At 40.7% G+C, this 21,648-nt stretch overlaps 1 protein-coding gene across 11 annotated transcripts in view; it reads right to left on the bottom strand.

Annotated features, from left to right (window-relative positions):
• The window catches only part of MICAL2 (microtubule associated monooxygenase, calponin and LIM domain containing 2), a 197,590-nt gene that overhangs the window by 120,094 nt on the left and 55,848 nt on the right, over positions 1-21,648 (bottom strand). For all 11 annotated transcript variants that reach the window (XR_012668904.1, XM_075129422.1, XM_048855594.2 and 8 more), the window contains exons 3-7: positions 8,249-8,456; positions 6,087-6,203; positions 4,051-4,152; positions 1,585-1,740; positions 448-548 (exon numbers count right to left, since the gene is read on the bottom strand). Coding sequence is in view for 10 of the 11 variants with exons in the window: in XM_075129422.1 (XP_074985523.1) it covers positions 448-548; positions 1,585-1,740; positions 4,051-4,152; positions 6,087-6,203; positions 8,249-8,456 (684 nt within the window). In the remaining variant the exon portion in view is untranslated. The remainder of the gene's footprint in view (positions 1-447; positions 549-1,584; positions 1,741-4,050; positions 4,153-6,086; positions 6,204-8,248; positions 8,457-21,648) is intronic.

Below are 21,648 nucleotides of genomic sequence, written 5' to 3'. Positions count from 1 at the left end.
TATAAAGGCCAACTTGTTTAAAAGTGACCTTCCTGTTGCATTTCATCCATTTGGGACAATTTAACATTTCAATGTTGGACTCTATCCGAGGCTCTCTCAGTTTGCTGCCTGAACATACACAGTTTCCCCTAATTTGATTTTTGAGTCACTGAGGTTTACTGTCTACAGTGATATCAATGCCTGTGTAGCCAATGACTCTTTCAGGGTGACTCAAGATCATATTACAACCAGTTTCTGAACTGATACATTTAAGCAGTACCATTTTCAGTTCTCTGAGTTTTGTGTTCTCACTGTAAAAATTAACCAAACACAGGTAAACCACCATCTAAGTAATTCAGACTCTGATCATAAAATGATCAAATGAGTCAATTAAAACCTTCTGTTCAGCCACCCTCATGTAGTCTCAGTCAAATAAAATAGAGGGCTTTGCCCTGCATCTATACGTACATTGATAATCACTCCTTTGTCCAGAAGAGACTGCTTTTTTGCTGTCATTACAAAATAGTGAGTGCTATCTTTGTAGTAAACAATATTCTCCAGGTCAATTCCTGCAAAGACGACAAGACATTTGTGAAGAAAACCTAACTTAAATGAATTTTTTCATTAGTTTAGCCATTTGCCATCAATAATGGATATAGTCCCCACAAGAATCTTTCATTTAAGTTTAGTTCAGGCACCTCCTGAATATAAATACTTGGAGTCCCCAACTGAGATTGCAGAGTGCATAGAACAAAGGGGCCCCAAATACAGAATACAAGAAAGTCCTTGACCAGCTGTAAAATATTTTTTGCTATTACTAGCATTCTAAATAATCTTCTAAAAAAGGGAAAATGTGATCCATATTTGACACAAAATATGTAGGTTGCCATACGCCTAGCCATGGCTCCAATAAAATGCTAAATTGGAGTAGGATCAAGCGCATGGTGCCCAAAATGTTAATTTAAAATACAGGCTGCAATGTGGGAATCCCCCTGAAACCAGGGAATGGAAGTATATACTCGTACTATACTTCTAGTGGATGTTGCCCTATTCTGGGCTCCTTTTTCACACACCCAAGGATGAAGGTTTAACGCAAGATACAATTGATTTAAAGCCATTCACTGTAAATTATACAAACTATTTATATTTTATTTTAAAGTGATATAAAAGCCTATTGACAGCAAACCAACATGTACTTTAAAAAGTACTCTCTTAACAAATAGACAATGACACTAATACAAAGTGAAGTAATACAAAGAAATCAAAGCATGCTCTCCTTAAGGGAAATCTCTAATTATTGAGAATGTTCTCTCACAAAAAGTTACAGTTTGTATCAAAAATATTTTTTAAAGTTGAGAAAAATGAAAATGCCAAAAGATCCAGGTTGTGGTAACACCCATGATAAAAAAATTCCATTGTATGAACACCTCCTTCCCTAAGGCTTTAAAATCAGCAGAATTTTATTGCTTTGTTATTTAATACATTATAAACTATTTTTGAAGCGGTGGTAGGTGGGTGGCCCTGAATATATCGAGTTGCCCTACCGCATATTTTGTTTGGTCACCCCCCCCCCCCCAAAAAAAAAAAAAGAGAATAAGGACCTACCCGTTTCCTCTTTAAGGTCCTGGAAGAATTTTTGATTGAAGATGAAAGCGACACCACTAATTTCTTCCACCTTGGCTTCTGCAGTTGTGTTTCTGTTGATAAAGTTGGCTGTGATAGCTATAGCCAGCTTTCCACGAAACTCCTTCCTTCTAAAACCTGGAGAACAAGGAAAAGAATTAACACTACAGCGACACTAAGGTTCATTTGTTGAGGCTGGCACACATATCTTGAAAAGTTTAAGCTGCCAATTTCAAACTCTCTGAAATACTGTATTACTTATCAGCTTTTGCAGCCTTATTAAACAAAGTTGGGTTACATCCCTCCAACATTTTAGTGCCCTTCAGTGACAATTAAGACTGGCAATCCAGAGAGAAGTTCTTCTAACCCTGGGTGGTGTGTAAAACCAGCCAAAGTTTTTACAACCATGCTCTGGGATGGGGGAACCTTCAAGGCAGCTCTCTCTTTCGCAAACAAATACCAATCCAGCCCCCAGCTTATGGCCAGTGGATTCCTTCTTTTTTCCAAAATCCCACACATTTCCTTTCAAGTGTCTGCATATCCCCATCCCCAAAAGACCTGCAGATACACGTGTGGTACTGTAATAAAGATATACAACATTAAGTTGAAGGTTGGATTTTTGTTTGGTTGTTTATTTTTTATTCTGGGGTGGGTGGGAGGGAGGAAGCGGGAAGCATGGAGCAAAAACAAACCCATGTATTCATTACTTGAAAATTTTAAAACAATTTGAATCAGAATAATGAGGGAGAATATTTGTAAAAGCTACTTAGGAAAGAGCCAGAGTTTTGGTAGCACTTACTATATAGTTAGTCTTAACTTGCATTTTTTTTTTTTGGGTCAACAATTAAGAGGAGGAACACAGAAAATCTGAAAAATATTTGGCTCCTACAACTATGAGAAAGATAGAAAAAGTGTGTGAGAGTGAGATAGGTCATGATCTAGCAAATATGCATCTGCTTATGTTTATGCATTTGAGCAGTCCATTGATACCTTGCATGTGTAAACTTAAGCAGATGCATATTTGCAGGATCAGGATCGTATGGAGTAGTTTAAACCAACTGTGAAAATTATGACTTTCAGCTAGTGTATTTCATAGTCAGTATCAGGGAAAATAAAGAAATTCACAGTATATAGTGATTTGTCTGTAGGTGTGTGTTTCTGTTCTAGTTTCGACCTCATCCTTTGCTTGGGATAGGTATCCTGTGCAAATTATCACTATTTTATGAATGTCTTTAGTCTGATAAACTATGGTGGGCATTAAATACTCTCTCTTGGCCCAATGATTTCTTTAAAGGGGCCGCCAAGATTTTTGCTAGTATCTGCAATCCCCAACACATAACACTGGCGGTAATTTTGTTTTGCTGATGTGTGAATCCTGCAACAGACTTTCTGCAAAGACACCTAAGGAAGCATGTCCGAAATTTTCCAACTTTAAAAAGTTACAGAGGGGAAAAAAAAAAAATCTATAAGCACTGTATTGCGTTTGGCAGATGGGAGAAAAAGCTGACATTTGGAGCAAACTAAGACAAATAAAAAGGGAAATCAGGAGCTTGATGAGTTGAAACTAATATGAGTATAATTAAAGCTATCAGAACAACATGTAATTAAGTAACAGGTTTGTTCATGTGATGCCAGAGCTGCTTAGCTAATGTCTCACTCACAAAGGCAACTCAGGCGGTTGGAATTCTGTTTGATGACTGTAAGAGATGTAACAACAGGACCTTCCTTTCCTGCCAGTTATTATCTCTTACATGTGTTACTGAAATGACTGCTTCTGATATAAATCACAACCATCCAAGAACAACTCCTCTGATGTGTTCATTAAAATACCTGGCAGTCACCATATGATCATTATTTCAAGTATATTCAGCTGACTTATGACACAATGACATGAAGAATGTGCAGTTCAACACATTTTTGTCAAATCACCATAAAATTAAACCAGCATGTTATTTGTTAACCTTGCAGTAGGGACTTATGGTACTAACCACCACAATATGATCCCTACAAACTGGCAGAGATGGCCCTAAGAATCGGTAATGAAGTAGATGTCTCACTTGTTGGGGTACAGCTGAACACACTATAATAAAGGCAGGAGACAAGCCATAAAGGAATTTCCACTGTCATATACGGAAACACTTATGGAGGGAGGGAGAGATAACCCATTCCCTTCTAGAAAAAAGAAAAGGAGTAGTTGTGGCACCTTAGAGACTAACCAATTTATCTGAGCATGAGCTTTCGAGAGCTACAGCTCACTTTGAGCTGTAGCTCTCGAAAGCTCATGCTCAGATAAATTGGTTAGTCTCTAAGGTGCCACAACTACTCCTTTTCTTTTTGCGAATACAGACTAACACGGCTGTTACTCTGAAACCATTCCCTTCTGTTCTTCTTAGCCTTTCCACTGTACTTTAAGACTGTTATTGATCTTAAGAATATCTTTTTACCTACCTTCTAATGTGTTCCTGCGACCATCTGCACCAATAACAACATCAAATTCAAACTCTGACAGAGGGTGATCCATTGGGAGAAATTCAGCCCGCCAACCTATCTCTAAAGAAACAAGTAATAAAACTTATTCAAATATTGCATTGTTACAGAAGAAGCATTGTTAGAATGTGAAGGAAAGCAATTAGGATAAAAGAATCTATTTTCCAATCAAACTGAACCAAATTCTGCTCTCAGACATCTGCATACAACTTACGCACAGCTTTGACGTCAGTGGAACTCCCACTAATGATAATGAGGATTAAGCTTACAAGCTGATGGCAGAAAGGAACGCCTTCATTTGGATCATATAAAACATTATGTTGACTATGGGCCCAATCTTGTGAATACATACACAAGTGATTTTACTCACGTGGGTAGTCCCAGCTTGAACTCAATGCGACAACTCACTCAAAAGTGTTTGCAGAATTAGACCCTAATAGTTTTATTTTAAAAACTGTTAAGCAAATTCCAATTAATCTAACACAAAGAGAGGGGAAAAATAAAATCTAGCCAAAATGCTACAACCTTTTAAAGAAAGATGCATCACTTTCATTAACCTAAAACAGAATCTGAAAATGTTTGAATTACCTGTACTTATATTAATGACAAATATTCTAAATACAAATACTCACAATCATAACTAGTATCCCTTTATCTCATTTCATCTACCCACAGTCAATTAAAAACAGCACAGAAGTAGTACTAGTAACCAAGATATAAAATGGAAAACTTGTTCAGTCTATATTAAATTTTGCACCACATCTTATAAACTAAGGCTATGTTTTAGTCACAGGTATTTTTAGTAAAAGTCATGGACAGGTCATGGGCAGTAAACAAAAATTCATGGCCCGTGACCTGTCCATGACTTTTACTATATACACCCCTGATTAAATCTTGGGGCGGGGGGGGGTGGGAGGAGCAGCCGAGGACCCCCGCTGGTGCTGGGTGAAGAGGGTGGCGGTGCACGGGCCAGGACCCCCCGCTGGTGCTAGTGGGGAGGAGTTGGCAGGGCTGGCAGGCTCCCTACCCGGCTTCTTGCAGCTCTCTGGAAGTGAGGACATGTCCCTCCCTCAGCTCCTAGCTCCACGCACTACTCGCTCCCCCCACCCCAAGAGCTGGCTCTGAAGCTCCCATTGGCTTGGGGGGAGCTGCGAGGCAGTCCCTGCAGGCGATGTCTGCAGGCAAGGCAGTGCACAGAGCTAGGAGCTGAGGGAGGGTGGGTCATGTCTCCCCTTTTCCAGGGAGCTCCCCAAGGAAAGCGTTGCCCAGAGCCCCCTCACTCCCTCCCACGCTCCAACCCCCAGTCCTGAGCCCCTTCCCACATCCAAACTCCTCCTGCTGCTGCGGGGAAGGCGGTGGCCCGAGACTGCTCCAGCAGTGGCTACTGCGGCTGGCCCAGGGGCTGGCTGAACTGGTCAGGTGGCCCCCTGGCCAGTCACATCAAATGCTGCAGAAGTCCCGGAAAGTCATGGAATCCATGACATCTGTGACAGACTCGCAGCCTTTTTTATATATACTGGTAAATACCATTAAATGAGAATGGCTAACTTCTGATAGGGTACTAACTGTCAATAGGAGTCACACAGGATGGAAGAAAGAGCAACAAATTTGGCTCATGGGGCTTAAAGACATCCTCAGAATTCATATTTATCAATCTAAAATTCTCATGCCAAGAAGACAGCAGAAGACCATACTAGCCTCCCTACAAAAATTCAAGCACACGCCAGCAGGCATAGTGAGAAACCTCTACTTCTCTGGCAGGGGATATTTTTAAATGGATCAGTGTATTGACACCATGACAGTTATCATGCTTGCGATTCCATACACCGTTTCATAAGAAAGACACAAGTTTCTTTAAGAGGAAGTGTGCTACCTTGGCTTGATTAGAAATTATTTCATAAAGGATAATACAGTTATTTCATACAATGAGAGTAATTCAATAGGACAAAGTTACTGGTTTCTTAATTTTGTTATTTGAAGTCACAAGTCAGTCATACTTTGGTTTTCCTGATCTTCAGGAGGTTCCAGAACTTTCACAAACTCTACATTCACGTGGATTTCAATTCCCAGCATAAGTGCAACTTTGAAGAGGATAAGCTGAAGCTGTCGAATACCTATGAACAGTGATAACACATTTGTCATTTTAAACTATGTAATAGCATTTCCTTTATTAAATTAATATTGTGGTAGCACCTGGGGCCCTCATATTGAGCTAGGCACTGTACAGATACATAACATCTTTTCAGTTTCTCTGCCGGAGTCTGTAGAGATTAGGCAAGTCACTTGAGCCTAACTTTTCACAGGTGGTCATTAACTGCGTGTTCCTCATTTTCTGGGTGCCTCACTTGAGACCCTAAGACCTGATCTGCAGAAGTGTTGAGTGCTCACAACTGAAGACAGTGGGAACTGTGTTTTGAAGCTATCAAGTATTAAAATAATGTTAAGCACTCTGAAAAATCAGGTCCTTGGCATGTCAAATTGGGTATCCAAAATTAGTGGATACTTTTGACCTTAGTCTTTGTCTCAGTTCCCCATTTGTAAAATGGGGCCCAGGGTCTCAAGACAGACACCCAGAAAATGAGGCACATACAAAATTTGACTCCCTGTGAAAAGTTTAGTTTAAGTGACTTGCCAAGCATCACTCTGTGGCCGGGCAGGGATAGAATTTACTTCCCAGGGCAGCATTCCACTGCCTGAACCACAAGATAATCCTTTGTCTTCCTGCAATCCCCTGCCTCATTCACTACATGCCTTCCAACTTCTGCAACTGAAGTAGCAGTTCTACTCTCCTTTACTACACAACTCGGATTCATCACACAACAGGTCCAGCCTATACACTGAACGAGGAAAGAATCCTGCGGAAAAAATAGAATATTACGCAGTTAAAGACTGTACCATAACGCATATGCCCAAGGCAGCTCAATTAAGATTGCATAGGCAACCTTAATACCTTAATATTTCCTAACTTTACTGAGTGCTTGATTCTACAACCTTGATCATGTTCTTTTAACATAGTTTTGATCCACCACACAGTCCTCTGCCATGTGAGCTAATGGAGTAAATGACAGCTGTAGTAAGTTGTTATCCTCTGTGGGGACTAGCAGTAGAGGGGATGAGACACAGACACAGGATTTCACAGGTATTTGCGGAAAGCAGAGGAATTTTCAGTTCCACTTCAAGTTCTGGAGGGGACAGAATTATTTTCCAAATAAAATTCATCTGGACACAGACACTTGACATGGAAAATTTCAGCCCAAAGAGCTAAAATTTGGTAAAGTTATAAGCAACTGAAAACAGGGCCTTAAAAAGGGACGTGTCAAGTGACAAAATTCCCATTGACTTCTGTGGGGCCAGGCTTTCAACCTTCATATACAAGGACATTTGTTTACCAACCCACTATCTAACTCAAATCAGACACCAAACATACATCTAAATTGCATCTAGTCATACCGTGATGAATACACATTCAAATTAAAACAGATAGCCACACAGTCAGATGCCATTCTCCTCCATCCCAATTTCTTTATAAGAAAAAGCAGATAGGCCCCCTAAGGTGATCAAAACTTATTTCCATGTTTTTTAACAAGACATTTGGTTTACTATTTTTGGTACCATTTTCTCTAGAAGTTCTCCTCCTCAATAATATCTGCAAACAATCCAACACTCAAGATGCTGTCCAGGAGGTTTGTTTTGGTCCAAGTTAGGTTAAAATCCCTGTTGGGTAGGCACCATCCCTTTTTCTATATTTTGTAAGGCACGTAGTACAATTAAGGCATTACCTATAAAGCAGCAGTATCATTCATACAACTGTAAAACCTTTTATTTTTAGAGTACACTTTTAAAGATGCCCTACAATGAAGTCTGTTAAACTGATTGTGGACAGCAATTAAAAAAACGTCCACACAAGGTTTCTCTTAAAGCTTTGATGAGGAGCATAGGTTATTGTTCAAATAAGATTATGCAATTTTGGCAAATCAGAAGTGCTTGACTTTGGGGATTTTTCTCTGTGTGTGTATTCAGAATGTGTCATTACTATCTTGGTAAAGAAACGCTACCCAGCAAGTCCAGAAAAGATCTCTATTAATATTTCTGAAGCAAGTTTTCTGCATAGCAAGCATTCAACAAAACTGTACATTTCCATGTAGTCACTGGTACTTACTGATATGGTCAATAGATCCTCCGCAGAATTTTCCATAAAACTTTTTCGCTCCCAAACCCCGGAGATCATGAATTGTAAAAGGCCAGAGATGCAGCACATTGTTTCTTGAAAAAGTGTCCCGCTTCTCCACAACCACAACCTTGGCTCCCAGAAAGGCAAGTTCTATGGCAGTCCGCAAACCACATGGACCACCTCCAATAATCAAACACTGAGGGAGGAAAGAAGAAGTTTGTTAATGCAAATGGAAGTCAATATAAAATTGCCAAGTCACCTCAAGGGTGTAAACTGTCAACTGAAGTAATAAGAAAAGGAGTACTTGTGGCACCTTAGAGACTAACCAATTTATCTGAGCATGAGCTTTCGTGAGCTACAGCTCACTTCATCGGATGCATACCGTGGAAACTGCAGCAGACTTTATATACACACAGAGATCATGAAACAATACCTCCTCCCACCCCACTCTCCTGCTGGTAATAGCTTATCTAAAGTGATCATCAAGTTGGGCCATTTCCAGCACAAATCCAGGTTTTCTCACCCTCCACCCCCCCCCCCCCCCCACACACACTCTCCTGCTGGTAATAGCCCATCCAAAGTGACAACTCTCTACACAATGTGCATGACAATCAAAGTGGGCCATTTCCTGCACAAATCCAGGTTCTCTCACCCCCTCCAAAAACCACACACACAAACTCACTATCCAGGTTTTCTCACCCCCCCACCCCCATACACACACAAACTCAATCTCCTGCTATTGCCAGCAGGAGAGTGAGTTTGTGTGTGTGTGTGTCCCCGGGTGAAAAAAAAAAAAAGAGGGGGGGTGGGGTGAGAAAGCCTGGATTTGTGCTGGACATGGCCCACCTTGATCACCATGCACATTGTAGGGAGAGTGGTCACTTTGGATGAGCTATTACCAGCAGGAGATTGAATTTGTGTGTGTATGGGGGTGGGGGCCATTTTCAGCACAAATCCAGGTTTTCTCACCCTCCACCCCCCCACACAAATTCACTCTCCTGCTGGTGCTAGCCCATCCAAAGTGACAACTCTTTACATAATCAAGTCGGGCTATTTCCTGCATAGATCCAGGTTTTCTCACATCCCCCCCACCCCCATACACACACAAACTCACTCTCCTGCTGGTAATAGCTCATCTAAACTGACCACTCTCCAAGTTTAAATCCAAGTTAAACCAGAACATCGGGGGGGGGGTAGGAAAAAACAAGAGGAAACAGGCTACCTTGCATAATGACTTAGCCACTCCCAGTCTCTATTTAAGCCTAAATTAATAGTATCCAATTTGCAAATGAATTCCAATTCAGCAGTTTCTCGCTGGAGTCTGGATTTGAAGTTTTTTTGTTTTAAGATAGCAACCTTCATGTCTGTGAAGGGAGGGAGAGTGGTCACTTTGGATGAGCTATTACCAGCAGGAGAGTGAGTTTGTGTGTGTGGTTTTTGGAGGGGGGTGAGAGAACCTGGATTTGTGCAGGAAATGGCCCACCTTGATTATCATGCACATTGTGTAGAGAGTTGTCACTTTGGATGGGCTATTACCAGCAGGAGAGTGAGTTTGTGTGGGGGGGGGTGGAGGGTGAGAAAACCTGGATTTGTGCTGGAAATGGCCCAACTTGATGATCACTTTAGATAAGCTATTACCAGCAGGACAGTGGGGTGGGAGGAGGTATTGTTTCATGATCTCTGTGTGTATATAAAGTCTGCTGCAGTTTCCACGGTATGCATCCGATGAAGTGAGCTGTAGCTCACGAAAGCTCATGCTCAAATAAATTGGTTAGTCTCTAAGGTGCCACAAGTACTCCTTTTCTTTTTGCGAATACAGACTAACACGGCTGTTACTCTGAAAACTGAAGTAATGCTACTGTATCAAGAGCTGATCATATAACTCCAGAAATATTCAAGTACACTGTTGACAAAATGAAGCAGTAAAATACTCAAATATTTTACTTAATGGAGTGTGTCTCATACACAGACATCAAAGTAAGTATCCATTGAAAAATATGGTAAAAATTATTCAAATATTGCTTTCATCCAGCTCTAAGTAGACATAAATAAATTTGAAGGATATAACAGTTATTTCAAAATTACTTGCAACAGACAACAGGAGAGACTTGGAAATGAAGAATAAATGGTCTCAAAGCAGATTTTGTTTTGTTTTGTTTAGAGGCACATCAATGCGCTATTGCAATCTTCAGATTAGACCAGAGTCCATTGATTAAAAGTAATCCCCAAATATTCCTATACTAGTTTAGCATAAGACTATCTCCACAATGCATGTTACTTAGTTATATTTTCCTGTAGCCTAGCAAGTGTTCTGAATAAAATGGATGAGATCGTCAGCCAGCCTAAATCAACATAGCTCCAGTGAAGTCATTAGACCTACCCTGATTTACAGTACTTGTGAATTGGGCCTATTCTACTTTGTTTTAACACTGACCAACATATTCAAAATAGGATCTTAAAATTAGGCTCTTATGTCCACATTTAGGCACCTTAGGGTGGGATTTTCAAAGTGCCTAAGCACAAATCTCACCTATATATGGATTTCAATTTTAGCCTGCAGCTTTAAGTTTCTACAAGCCAGAAAGCTGTGATTTCTGGAAAATTGCACGTGCATCAGATGTTTACATTTTCTGACTTGGTTACCAGAAATTATTTGATTAGAAACAGCCCCTCTTGATTAAAAAAAAAATCACCTCAAATTATTAGAGAAGCAAATCAGGTAACAAATTAAGCCTGCTAACCACTGAGGTGTGCATGACCTAATTCAGAAAGTTCTGGCTATGAGGTAGATGTTGTCCTATGCTATAAGTACAAGTGCATTATCTCACAATCAAAACATGCTCCTTTGGTTCTCTCACACATAGCCAGACAGTGATTACAGTTTCAAAAGCAAGAACTTACTGTAAACTAAGCCTAGTTGAATGTAAGTCTGGTTCTAATTACATTTCTTTTTCATAACAGTAGGGTTATTTATTTATTTTGGTCTGTCCATTTGTTTTAAAGTTTTACATCTCAGATAAAAGTTATTTGGCACAGGCTTTAATGAAACCAATGATGAGAACAGCTACAACTATCTTTTTTTAAAGTAAAATATTCTAAAAATTCAATAATAGTGGAATTTTCAGAATGAACAGGTACTGTAGATTTTTTAAAAAAATGCTACAGGTATTAAAGTATCATTAATTAAAGCTAATCAGTTCCATCAGCCATTTCCTAGGCTTGCTTACTCCTAAAATACATTTTTAGCTTTATGTACTTTCAGAGTAACATAGCACACTGTATGCTAAACACTAAGAAAACATCAATGGATCTAATTATGTAAAGGAAGAAAATCCAGCGCAGATGTCACCAGGCAGGATCAGAGAGTGGGATTATTGGCAGAGGCTTGGTCAGTTCCTCTCTGCACAAACTTGTTATGATTAACATGGGAACTCTGAGTTCTGACAAGTAAGTGAATGCATTTACAGCTACGCAGTTTTCCAGTAAAGTTGAGCAAGCAGCTAGCAGCACTTTGCAAATACAGACCATACATGGATTGATCAGAATTTTTCTGGCGGACAAGAAATATTATATATAAATACATGCAATTTTTTTTAAAAGTAGTCTTTTGAGATTTAGTCATAGTGGCTCTTGCCAACTGATAAAACCCCCCACACTGACATTTCCTCATGATGCTGTAGGATAGAATGTATTCAAATTTGAGCGAGAGAGAGAAAATGAGAATTTCCCCGACCCCCACCATTAACAAGGTATCTTCCAACTTGCTTGGGGGCACTGTGAAAAGTAATTGTATTTTTGCCACCATCTATGGTTACCATCTATAAACATTTTGTCTGCATGTCTTAGAGTCATTTGTTCTTTGATTTATCAGGAGAGCTTTTCCAGTGATGTATAGCTCACTCCTCCTGACAATTTATCATCCATTTTGGAAACTTTTGGAGCCAAGAACAGCAAGAATCTATTGCAAAGATTTTTTGCAGTTTTGAGGCGTCTACCTTTATTAACTAGTGAAAGAGACAACACAACACATGGAAAAAAACAAGCTCTCTGTTTATATGCAAAAACAGAAACAGTACTGCAACCATTCTAGCAAAACCCATGAAACCCTTCGCTCTATATTTTTTCTGCTAATAAACCAGTCTTTTGGCTCATTATTGGCCATATTGAGACGGTAATGAATTTATCACTGCTTTCACACAGTTAGGTGAAGCCATTTCTTCCATGGTGAGTGACTACTGACATACAAACAAGTCTAGTGAAACTGACCTCTGAGCTTTAGCGACTAGCATTGTGGAAATCAGGGGAGTCTTGGCGCAAAGCTACTCATGGCTGAAAGCCTTTGTTCTGCTCCCATTCAAGCCAAGGAAAAAACTCCCTTTACTTTTATGATCGAGGATCACTTTGCTCTTCAAAAGCCCGCTATCAGGTGAGGGAAACCACAGTAATTAAAGATAACTTTGGAGAAGAATTATAGCATCGTAGAACTGGAAGGGACCTCCAGAAGCATCTAGTCCAGTCACCTGTGCTCATGGCAGAACTAAGGCTATGTTTACATTACACGGCTTTTAGCGACACGGCTGTATTGCTACAGCTGTGCCACTAAAAGTCGTGCAGTGTAGACACTGTCTTTCGGATCTCCTGCTGACAAAAAACTTCCACCCCCAATAAGCGACTCTCCTGCCGACAACATGCTGTTCACACTGGCACTTGTCACGGCAAAACTTGTGTCTTTCAGGGGTGGTGGGGTTAACTCTTCTAAAAGACTAAAGTTATATCTTTCAATTGCCAGTGTAGACATAGCAAGCGATTCGCTGCTCCAGGCCAATGGGAGCTACTGGAAGCAGCAGCCAGTATGTCCCTCTGTCCGCACTGCTTCCAGCAGCTCCCATTGGCCTGGAGTAGCGAACCGCGGCCACTGGGAGCCGCGATCGGCTGAACCCCGCGGACGCAGCAGGTAAACAAACCGGCCCGGCCCGCCAGAGGCTTTCCCTGCACAAGTGACGGAACAAGTTTGGGAACCACTGATCTAGACCATACCTGACAAGTGTTGTCTAACCTGCTCTTAAAAATCTCCAATGATGCAGATCCCACAACCTCCCAAGGCAATTTATTCTACTGCTTAACAACCCTGACGGTTAGAAAGTTTTTCCTAATATCCAACCAAAACTGCCCTTGCTGCAATTTAAGCCCATTGCTTCTTGTCCTATCCTCAGAGGTTAAGAACAATAATTTTTCTCCCTCCTCCTTTTAACAAGCTTTTATGTACTTGAAAACTGCTATGTCCCCTCTCAGTCTTCTCTTCTCCAGACTAAACAAACCCAATTTTTTCAAGCTTCCCTGGTAGGTCATGTTGTCTAGACCTTTCATCATTTTTGTTGTTCTTCTCTGGACTTTCTCCAATTTGTCCACATTCTCCCTGAAATGTGGCACCTGAAACTGGACACAGTACTCAGGTTGAGGCTTAATCAGTGTGGAGTAGAGCAAAAGAATATTTCTCGTGTCTTGCTTACAACATTCCTGCTAATACATCCAAGAATGGTGTGTGCTTTCTTTGCAACAGTCTTATACTATGGACTCATATTTAGCTTGTAATCTACTATGACCCCCATATTGTCCATATTTCTCTTGCAAGTGGAGGAAGTGACTGTATTTGGTTAGGAAAGCAAGGGGCTACATAGAAGACTAAAGAGTAGCAGTAAGATAATGGCTACATTTCTGTGAAGTCCACAACAAAGAATGAACACTACAGCCTTATTCTCCTCTAGCTAAGGTGATACACTTTTTTATTACCCTACTTACATAGGGCCTTATATGGTGTATGGTGTTTCATAACTCAGATAAAAACAGATCTTCTCTAAGGAATTTACAGTCTAGAGGTCTGATCCTGCAAACACTTACACACGTGAGTAGTCTCTAAAATGAGAACAGAATAGAAGACAAGAATACAGGGAGGAAAAGTGAACAAGGAAGAGAATAATATGGTTATCTGTCACTTTGCAAGCCAATGTACAGGTTTTGAAAATGACAAAAGATTAATTTATTACAATTACACTATTTTAAAAGTGTATTTTATAGGTATAAGAAGCTATAATTAAGACCTGCTTTAATTAAGACCTGCTTATAATTAGGGCTTTGTCCTTTCTTAAAATAAGTAATACTTTATATGACGAACCTTTCATCAACAGATCTAAATGCACTTTAAGTATTATATAAGTATTGTACAGATGGAGAAACTGAAGTACTGTGAGGCTTAATGACTTGATCAGAGCCAGAGTGCCTGTGGCCTTGCCATGAATAGAATTCTGAGCTCCTGATTCCCATTTGTCAGCTTTAACCACTAGGTTTCACTGCTCCCCACACCACACCGTAGGAAAAAAGTGACAAGTTTTTATTACAAGATTCTCATGAAGACTGTAAATACTGATTAAACACACACAAATTTTAAATTCCAAAGGCGAATTCATCTTCATGCAAAGAGGACTGATCACCTAGTCTATAATGGGAATTACAGGGATCAAATCACATATTTGTTTGCCAGGTGTACAGTCAGGGTTGCTAAAGTAATTGATTTACCATAAACAGATTTGTAACCAGATTTACTAAAGTAATCATCAAGGTACCATTACTTTTCATAATAATTTAATCCAGATTACTTTCAATTACTTGTCTTGCCATTTTTGTCCTGAACATGAATGACACCATTCTGGTTATTAGTAAAGCAGGCCTTTCATTGTGAGATCTGATACTCATGACACAAAATCATTAATAAGAAGTGGATTTACTCAACTGATTTACTTTTTAAAGTAATTTTAACATTCCTAGTTATATACATCTTGCTGAAGCATTCTTTCCTAGACAGGTCACATTAAACTGCAGTATGGTTTTAAATTTGTCATCAGGTCATTTTTTTCTTCTCATAAAATTTAACTATCCTATGTAATCGTTATTTTACATTTTAAACAATATTAATAAAATCATGCATATCTTATCAACCTTAGGTACTTCAGATATTAATTTAGCAAATACGGTGTTTTTATGGTACCTGTAGAGAGTACCACATTGTTTCTGAAGTATAAATCTGTTTACATTAAACCTTACCGCAGACAGTAACATGCCAAGCTCCATTTCCGTTTGAAGTTGGAGAAAGCAGTGGGCACTGGCGTCACTTTAACGGTTTTGAACTAAAATTAATATATATACGAAAGCTTTGTTTCCCCAATATGCTCTGTGTGTCTGTAGTTTAGTGAAGATATAGTACAACCTGAAGCGTAAACCGGACCAGGGTAAAGCCTTCGAACTGACCAGCAAGTGGGACGCCAGCAACCACTTCCTCGCCGGGGGCAGCTTCACTCATTTCGGCGACTGGCGGTTCATCCACCGTGCCCGGCTCAACTGCGTCCCGCTCAACAGAGCCGTCTGCCACAGGAACCGAGACAAGTGTTGCAGGAAGTGCGGCTACTCCAACGAGACCCTGCCCCATGTCCTGTGCAGTGCAAGCCCCACTCCAGAGCCTGGCAGCTGCGCCACAATGCCATCCAGAACTGCCTGGTGAAAGCCATCGCACCGCACCTGGGGGAGGTCACCGTGAGCTGCACCATCCCCGGTACTGACAGCCAGTTGCGACCTGACGTGGTAGTCACCGACGAGGCCCAGAAAAAGGATCATCCTCATCGACGTCACAGTCTCCTTTGAGAACAGGACCCTGGCTTTCCGCGAAGCCCGAGCTCATAAGCTGGAAAAATACACCCCCCTGGCCAACACTCTGAGAGCGAAGGGCTACGAGGTGCAGATGGATGCCCTGATCGTCAGAGCCCAGGGCACTTGGGACCCCTGCAACGAGCGTGTGCTGCGGACCTGTGGGATCGGTCAACGCTACGCACGGCTCATGAGTCGCCTCATGGTCTCGGACACCATCCGATGGTCCAGGGACATCTACATCGAACACATCACCACCACCGACGGTACCAGGAAGCGTGAGCCGGTACGACATCGTGCATCAACTATGGGAAAGGGACTGAGAGACTTTTTCCATTGGACCATATGAACTGGAACTATAAACTCAATGAACATTAAATCCCACCAAATGAGGGTAAATCCATCCTCATCATCGTATCCACTCATCATACTCCACACCTGAACATAGCCATTATATGAACAACATACCCCGATATCTCAATGTCTGTACTTTGACCGGTTAAACTTTTACCCCCAATCGGGGAGATTGCAGATTATGTATTCCTTACGCCACCTGCTCCCAAACCGAATTTCACACCCCGTGATAATCTGTACCTTATTCCCTGATCACCAGAAACTTCTATGCTTAAACTCTGTACCGTTTTCTTTTTACTTCAACATCATCTTAATAAAATTATTAAATTTGTTACCTTCAAAATGGGCCCCACTCAAAGATAGTCAAACTATTGAATTCTCACCAACCATGCATTTGAGAAATGTAGCACCTAGATAAACCCCTTTGCGTGTTTCTATATCATTGGTAGGATATAACTGGCATCAGTTTACTGAGCCAATAAGAGCACAAGTTAATTCTGCAAAGCCAGAATTATTTTGTGCCTCTCCTTTCTGGACATGGATTTTCAACAGTCCCTGAGCAGATTCCTCCTGCTGGGAGGCAGAAACTGTGGAGAGGACAGATGGCAACAGGCCTGGGCTCAAGTAACTGCTGAGGAGCAGGCACACCAGGAATCCACAACACTTGTACCCTACCCCGGAAAAGCCTAATGTGGCTTAATGTGCTGTAGATCTGCAGATGACTAATTCCATCAGTTTGGGGGGTGCTGGAGTTAGGGTTTAAAGTATTTGAGAGATCAAACACAAAGAGGACTATATAATTATCAGCAAGTTAAAAGAAGAAAACTATCTGATCTGGTGACAAAAATCCTGTTTGCTCACTTCACTTACAGGAATAACAATCTACCCATTTACCTTGCAAGTACAGAACATCCACCCTTTACACTCCGGAACTCAAGGAATCTACTCCTTGAAAATAGGGTAAAAAACAAAACAAAAAACTCTTTCTGTAATTAAAAACAAACAAAAAGCCTACAACTCAGCATGTTAAAATATAATAATAATAATTTTCTTATTAAGTGCAATGCCATTCTCTTACCTAAGAGATCCAGGCATTATACAAAAGAATACTGGAAAATATAAAAATATTTTAAAAATACAACAAAAAATACTGTTCTGCAACATTAAAACTGAAAATTAAAAAGGTTCCAACACTGAGAAAAACAACAACGGAAATGAAAGATATAGACTTTTTGGCAGTGGTAGGTCTCAGGCACTGATCCAGCAATCAGACCAATCATGGCCAAGCCTGGCTTGTATGGGGGTGCTCCACCCAGGAACAAGAATCCACCCATGGATCCAATATGTGGGTCAGGACATTTCCATTTATACTTGAAGAGGAGTAAGAGCTGAGAGAACATTAGTGCATCACCCATTTGTGACAGTTAAATGAGAGGAACTCAGCCCAGAGGGGGACTCCTGCCTGAAAGATACAACCCTAAACCCAGCCACAAAGAACAATATTTCCAAACACATATGTGCTTAAAAGGACTCCAGATAAGATTGTCTTCAGAAATGAAATAAATCTCCTTCATCAAACCCTGATTCTGAAAACAGAGCTTTGCCTACAGGAATGACTGTGGCATTAAGAAGGTGGAACATTAGCCTCATGCACCCCACGCCCGCTAAAAGTCATGTCTGTCTCATAGGAGGACTATCGCATATGCATGCCATTGCACCCTTCTCCCCAAGGGTCATTTATCTTAGCAGATGGATCCATTGGCACTGCTCTTGGCCCATAATGATGCCCTTCCAACTTCACTGAGGTGAGAAGTGGATACCTGGTGTATTCCTTCATGGCATGCAGGAAATAACAGAGTCCCTACTGCTTTGCCTTCACCACTCCCCCCCCCAGCTGACTCTCTTCTTTAAGTTAAGGACACTATTAAAGGCTACACAGTGGGCCAGATTAATCCTTGGTGTAACTCCACTGTCTGCAATAGAATCATACCCGGCATGAAACTGGGCCAATGTTTACTTGCAATATAACTAAACACGATGCCATGAATGATAACCATAACATATAATAAATTTTCTGGATCAGTAATGACTATTTCCCTGGAACAGTTTCAAGGAAAAACAGCTGCATGAGCATCTAAAGCACACAGCTAACAGAAGTGTCGATGGAAAGATCTCCCCGGCACTGTTCTCCTTATTTTATCTCTAAAAGTAAAAATTGAAGCATTTCTGCCAGGTGCATGGGTACTGTATAGGAGATTCATGACAATTTCTGGCTGCTTTATTTGCCAGTTTCAATTTTAGCACACAAGCTCGTTGTCAATCATAGGATGTAAAAGTGCAGTCAGATGAGAAATGTGTCCCTGAATCAACAGACCAGAATAACCAATATAGATTAAATAGTATAATGTGACAGAAAATGGTAATATCCAATTTTTAAAAAGACAGAATCCTGCATGTAGGATTCTGTCAAAAATAAGATATGCACACTCAAACCTTTCCTTTAAAAAAACAAGCTAATAAGTGTGACAAAAAACTAGCAATATGTAATAATAATATACAATATTATGATTCAAGCCCTGGCTAGCCTATGGCCCCAGTCTAACATGCATAGTCCCATTGGATTTAAGCGCTCTGCTAGATCAGGGCCTACATATGAGAAAGACTTGGCTCCCTGGGAACCACCATGTCAGTCAAGGAGATGTCATCACGAGTCCCTAGGGCTACACACCAGAGAAATGGAAGGCAGAGCATCCTTGGGGACAGCCCTTGACACTGTAATTCACTCTCTCATGGAGCATGGTGTACTCCCTAGGCATGGCCTTACACCCACCCTTATGTGAAAGAGTACCTTACTACACAAGAAGTCCAATTAAAAGGTGACAAAATAAGACACCAAGCCCCGGTCTACCTACAAACTTCTCAGTATAACTATGTTACTCAGAGGTGTGGAAAATCCACACATCTGAGCAAAGCAGTTATACCGACTGAACTCCCAGTGTAGACAGCACTATGTCGATGGGAGGTCTTCTCCCGTCAACATAGCTACTGCCTCTCAGGGAGGTAGAGTACCTACACCAATGGGAGAAGCTCTCCCATTGGAGCAGGTAGCGTCTTCACTAAGCACTACAGTGGCTGCAGCGCTGCAAGTGTAGACAAGCCTTTAGGCTTTTGCTTGATGGAGGTGGCAGTAAGTTTAGGAAGGGTATGATGAAAGGTATTGTGGAAGGTCAATATTAAAAAGAATCACTGCCAACCTGAAACCAAGTTAAAAAGATGTTTCAGATACTAGATCTGCCTCCAAATGCCCCTGACAATTTTTGTGGGTGTTCTGTTCTAGGCCTGAGAGGCCTGGCAGGGATGCTCTGAAAAAGCGAGGCTCGAATGTGGCAAAGCGGCGAATTACTGGCTTTATTGAAGGTAAGTGACACACCCGCAACGGTGACTCCAAGCGTTGCTGTCACGGAGGCGGAGAGCCCAGCGCACCGGAGCAATGCCTGGGATGGAGTCCAACGAAGGGGCGGATAGCAGGCATTAATAAACACTTCACAGTAACAGCTCATGTATATTTAATAAGGGGTTGTGCTCCTTTACTGGCAAGAGGCCACATGAGGCAGTCAAGGCCGGTTGAGGACCGGTTTCGACCGGTTCCTCATGCCCGGCACTGACCGATAGTAACTGTCTGCACGAGAAAGCGTTCTTCCCTAGCTATGCCGTGTGAATTTTCAGTTAACTGTGTCTCTTTAATGAGACATGATCCAATCTTACAAAGACTTGTGTGTGCTTAACTTTACACATTGAAAGTCATTCCATACATTACTCCACTTCATATTGTCTCAAATGTTTGTAAACTTACTTACAGCTTGTTGGATGTGCATTTTTAAAATCAAGGAGTACAGAAATAAAATGTTGGTGAAGTTTAAACAGAAGAGGTAAATATGTAAGCTTACGTATCTTTAATCACTATATGTGGCAAAAGACACTGAGCTTTGAATACATTTTTCACAGACTTTCAATTATGTGAAGTTGTGTGCTGTATTGTCACGTAGGCAACTGACCACAGGAGAGTAGCGTGTTGTCACCAAAACTGACTTTTGCTTACACCTGAGCATTTTTTGACTATAGGTCTCCAAGGATAAAAGGCTAATGAACCAGCCAACTTCGCTAGTTTCTGATTTCAAAGCTCTTGGAGATAGGTGACAAAGACACAGAAACTCTCATACTGGCTTTTAAAAAGGCACGTACCAAGGATTTAAAGTTTACAAATTTGGCCTAATTCCAAATCTGGCATTCCTTCAGCTGTTGTATTCCAACAAATTTGAAAATCCTTCAGCTGTTGTATCCACAGCTGAACTCTCCAGCTACTTGCCAGTGGAATCCATCCAAGAATCTATAGAGTGCTTATGTGAAAATAATTTCTTAACAAAGAGTACTTATCTTTATTGTCTTTTTTTTTGGCACATATGGTCATAGGTGAAACATGTGCATTAATGCATTGAATCAGTTGGCCCTTCTTTATCAGGATTTTTTAAGTGAGCGGACAGATATTCTAAATCAGGACATTGTCCCTTCTTGTTGGAAAAATGCAGATACTTTTCATATTTAAAAAAAAAAATAATTCCAAATATCCACATATTTAGGTCTCTCGGATTTATGTATTAGCATAAGGTTCACATACAAGGGTTTGTCATACAACTCAAAATTAAAAAAACAACATGTCATATGCAAGAAATCCAGAATTTATGCTCCATTATCCAACAAATGTGTGTTTCCACTTACACATTGAAACAGTAAATTTATAGGGATTTTGAGATACACTGGTACCTTCATTTTTAAAACTGGAGAACTGAACCATGCCAAGCTATATCATTTACTTTGGATTTTAGCTTTTTAGTACAATACAGCTCTCTCATTAGCTTTTTGTCATATTTAAGTTTGTCAGCTTCCAAAGAGCTTTAAGAGCTTATAGCTTTTAAAAAGATAATTGTAAATTGGTAGACAACACACAGAATCTACACAAGTGTCTCTAGAAACTTTGAATTCTTCATTGTCATACTTGTGAGCCAAAAATGGCTGAAAAGGTAGAAAGCTAAATCCCTAGGGAGGAGAGAGTTCCTCACCCATTTCAAGTGTAACCTGCTTGTCTGTATATATCTATGGTACTTATATACCCCCCTCAGCATAGTAACTGAGCATCTCACAATTTTTGAGTACTGATCCTCCCAGCATCCCTGGGAGATACAAGTACTGTAGTCTCTCCCTGACCCCAGCCTGCCCAAGTACCTACACACAAAGATGCGGAACTGAGGCACAGAGAAGCTAAAATACTTACCCAAGATCAC

Source organism: Caretta caretta, chromosome 6 (assembly GCF_965140235.1).
Source record: "Caretta caretta isolate rCarCar2 chromosome 6, rCarCar1.hap1, whole genome shotgun sequence".
NCBI classification, from domain to species: Eukaryota; Metazoa; Chordata; order Testudines; family Cheloniidae; genus Caretta; species Caretta caretta.
The sequence above is the reverse complement of the archived record's forward strand: the minus strand, read 5'-3'. Positions and strand labels throughout refer to the sequence as shown.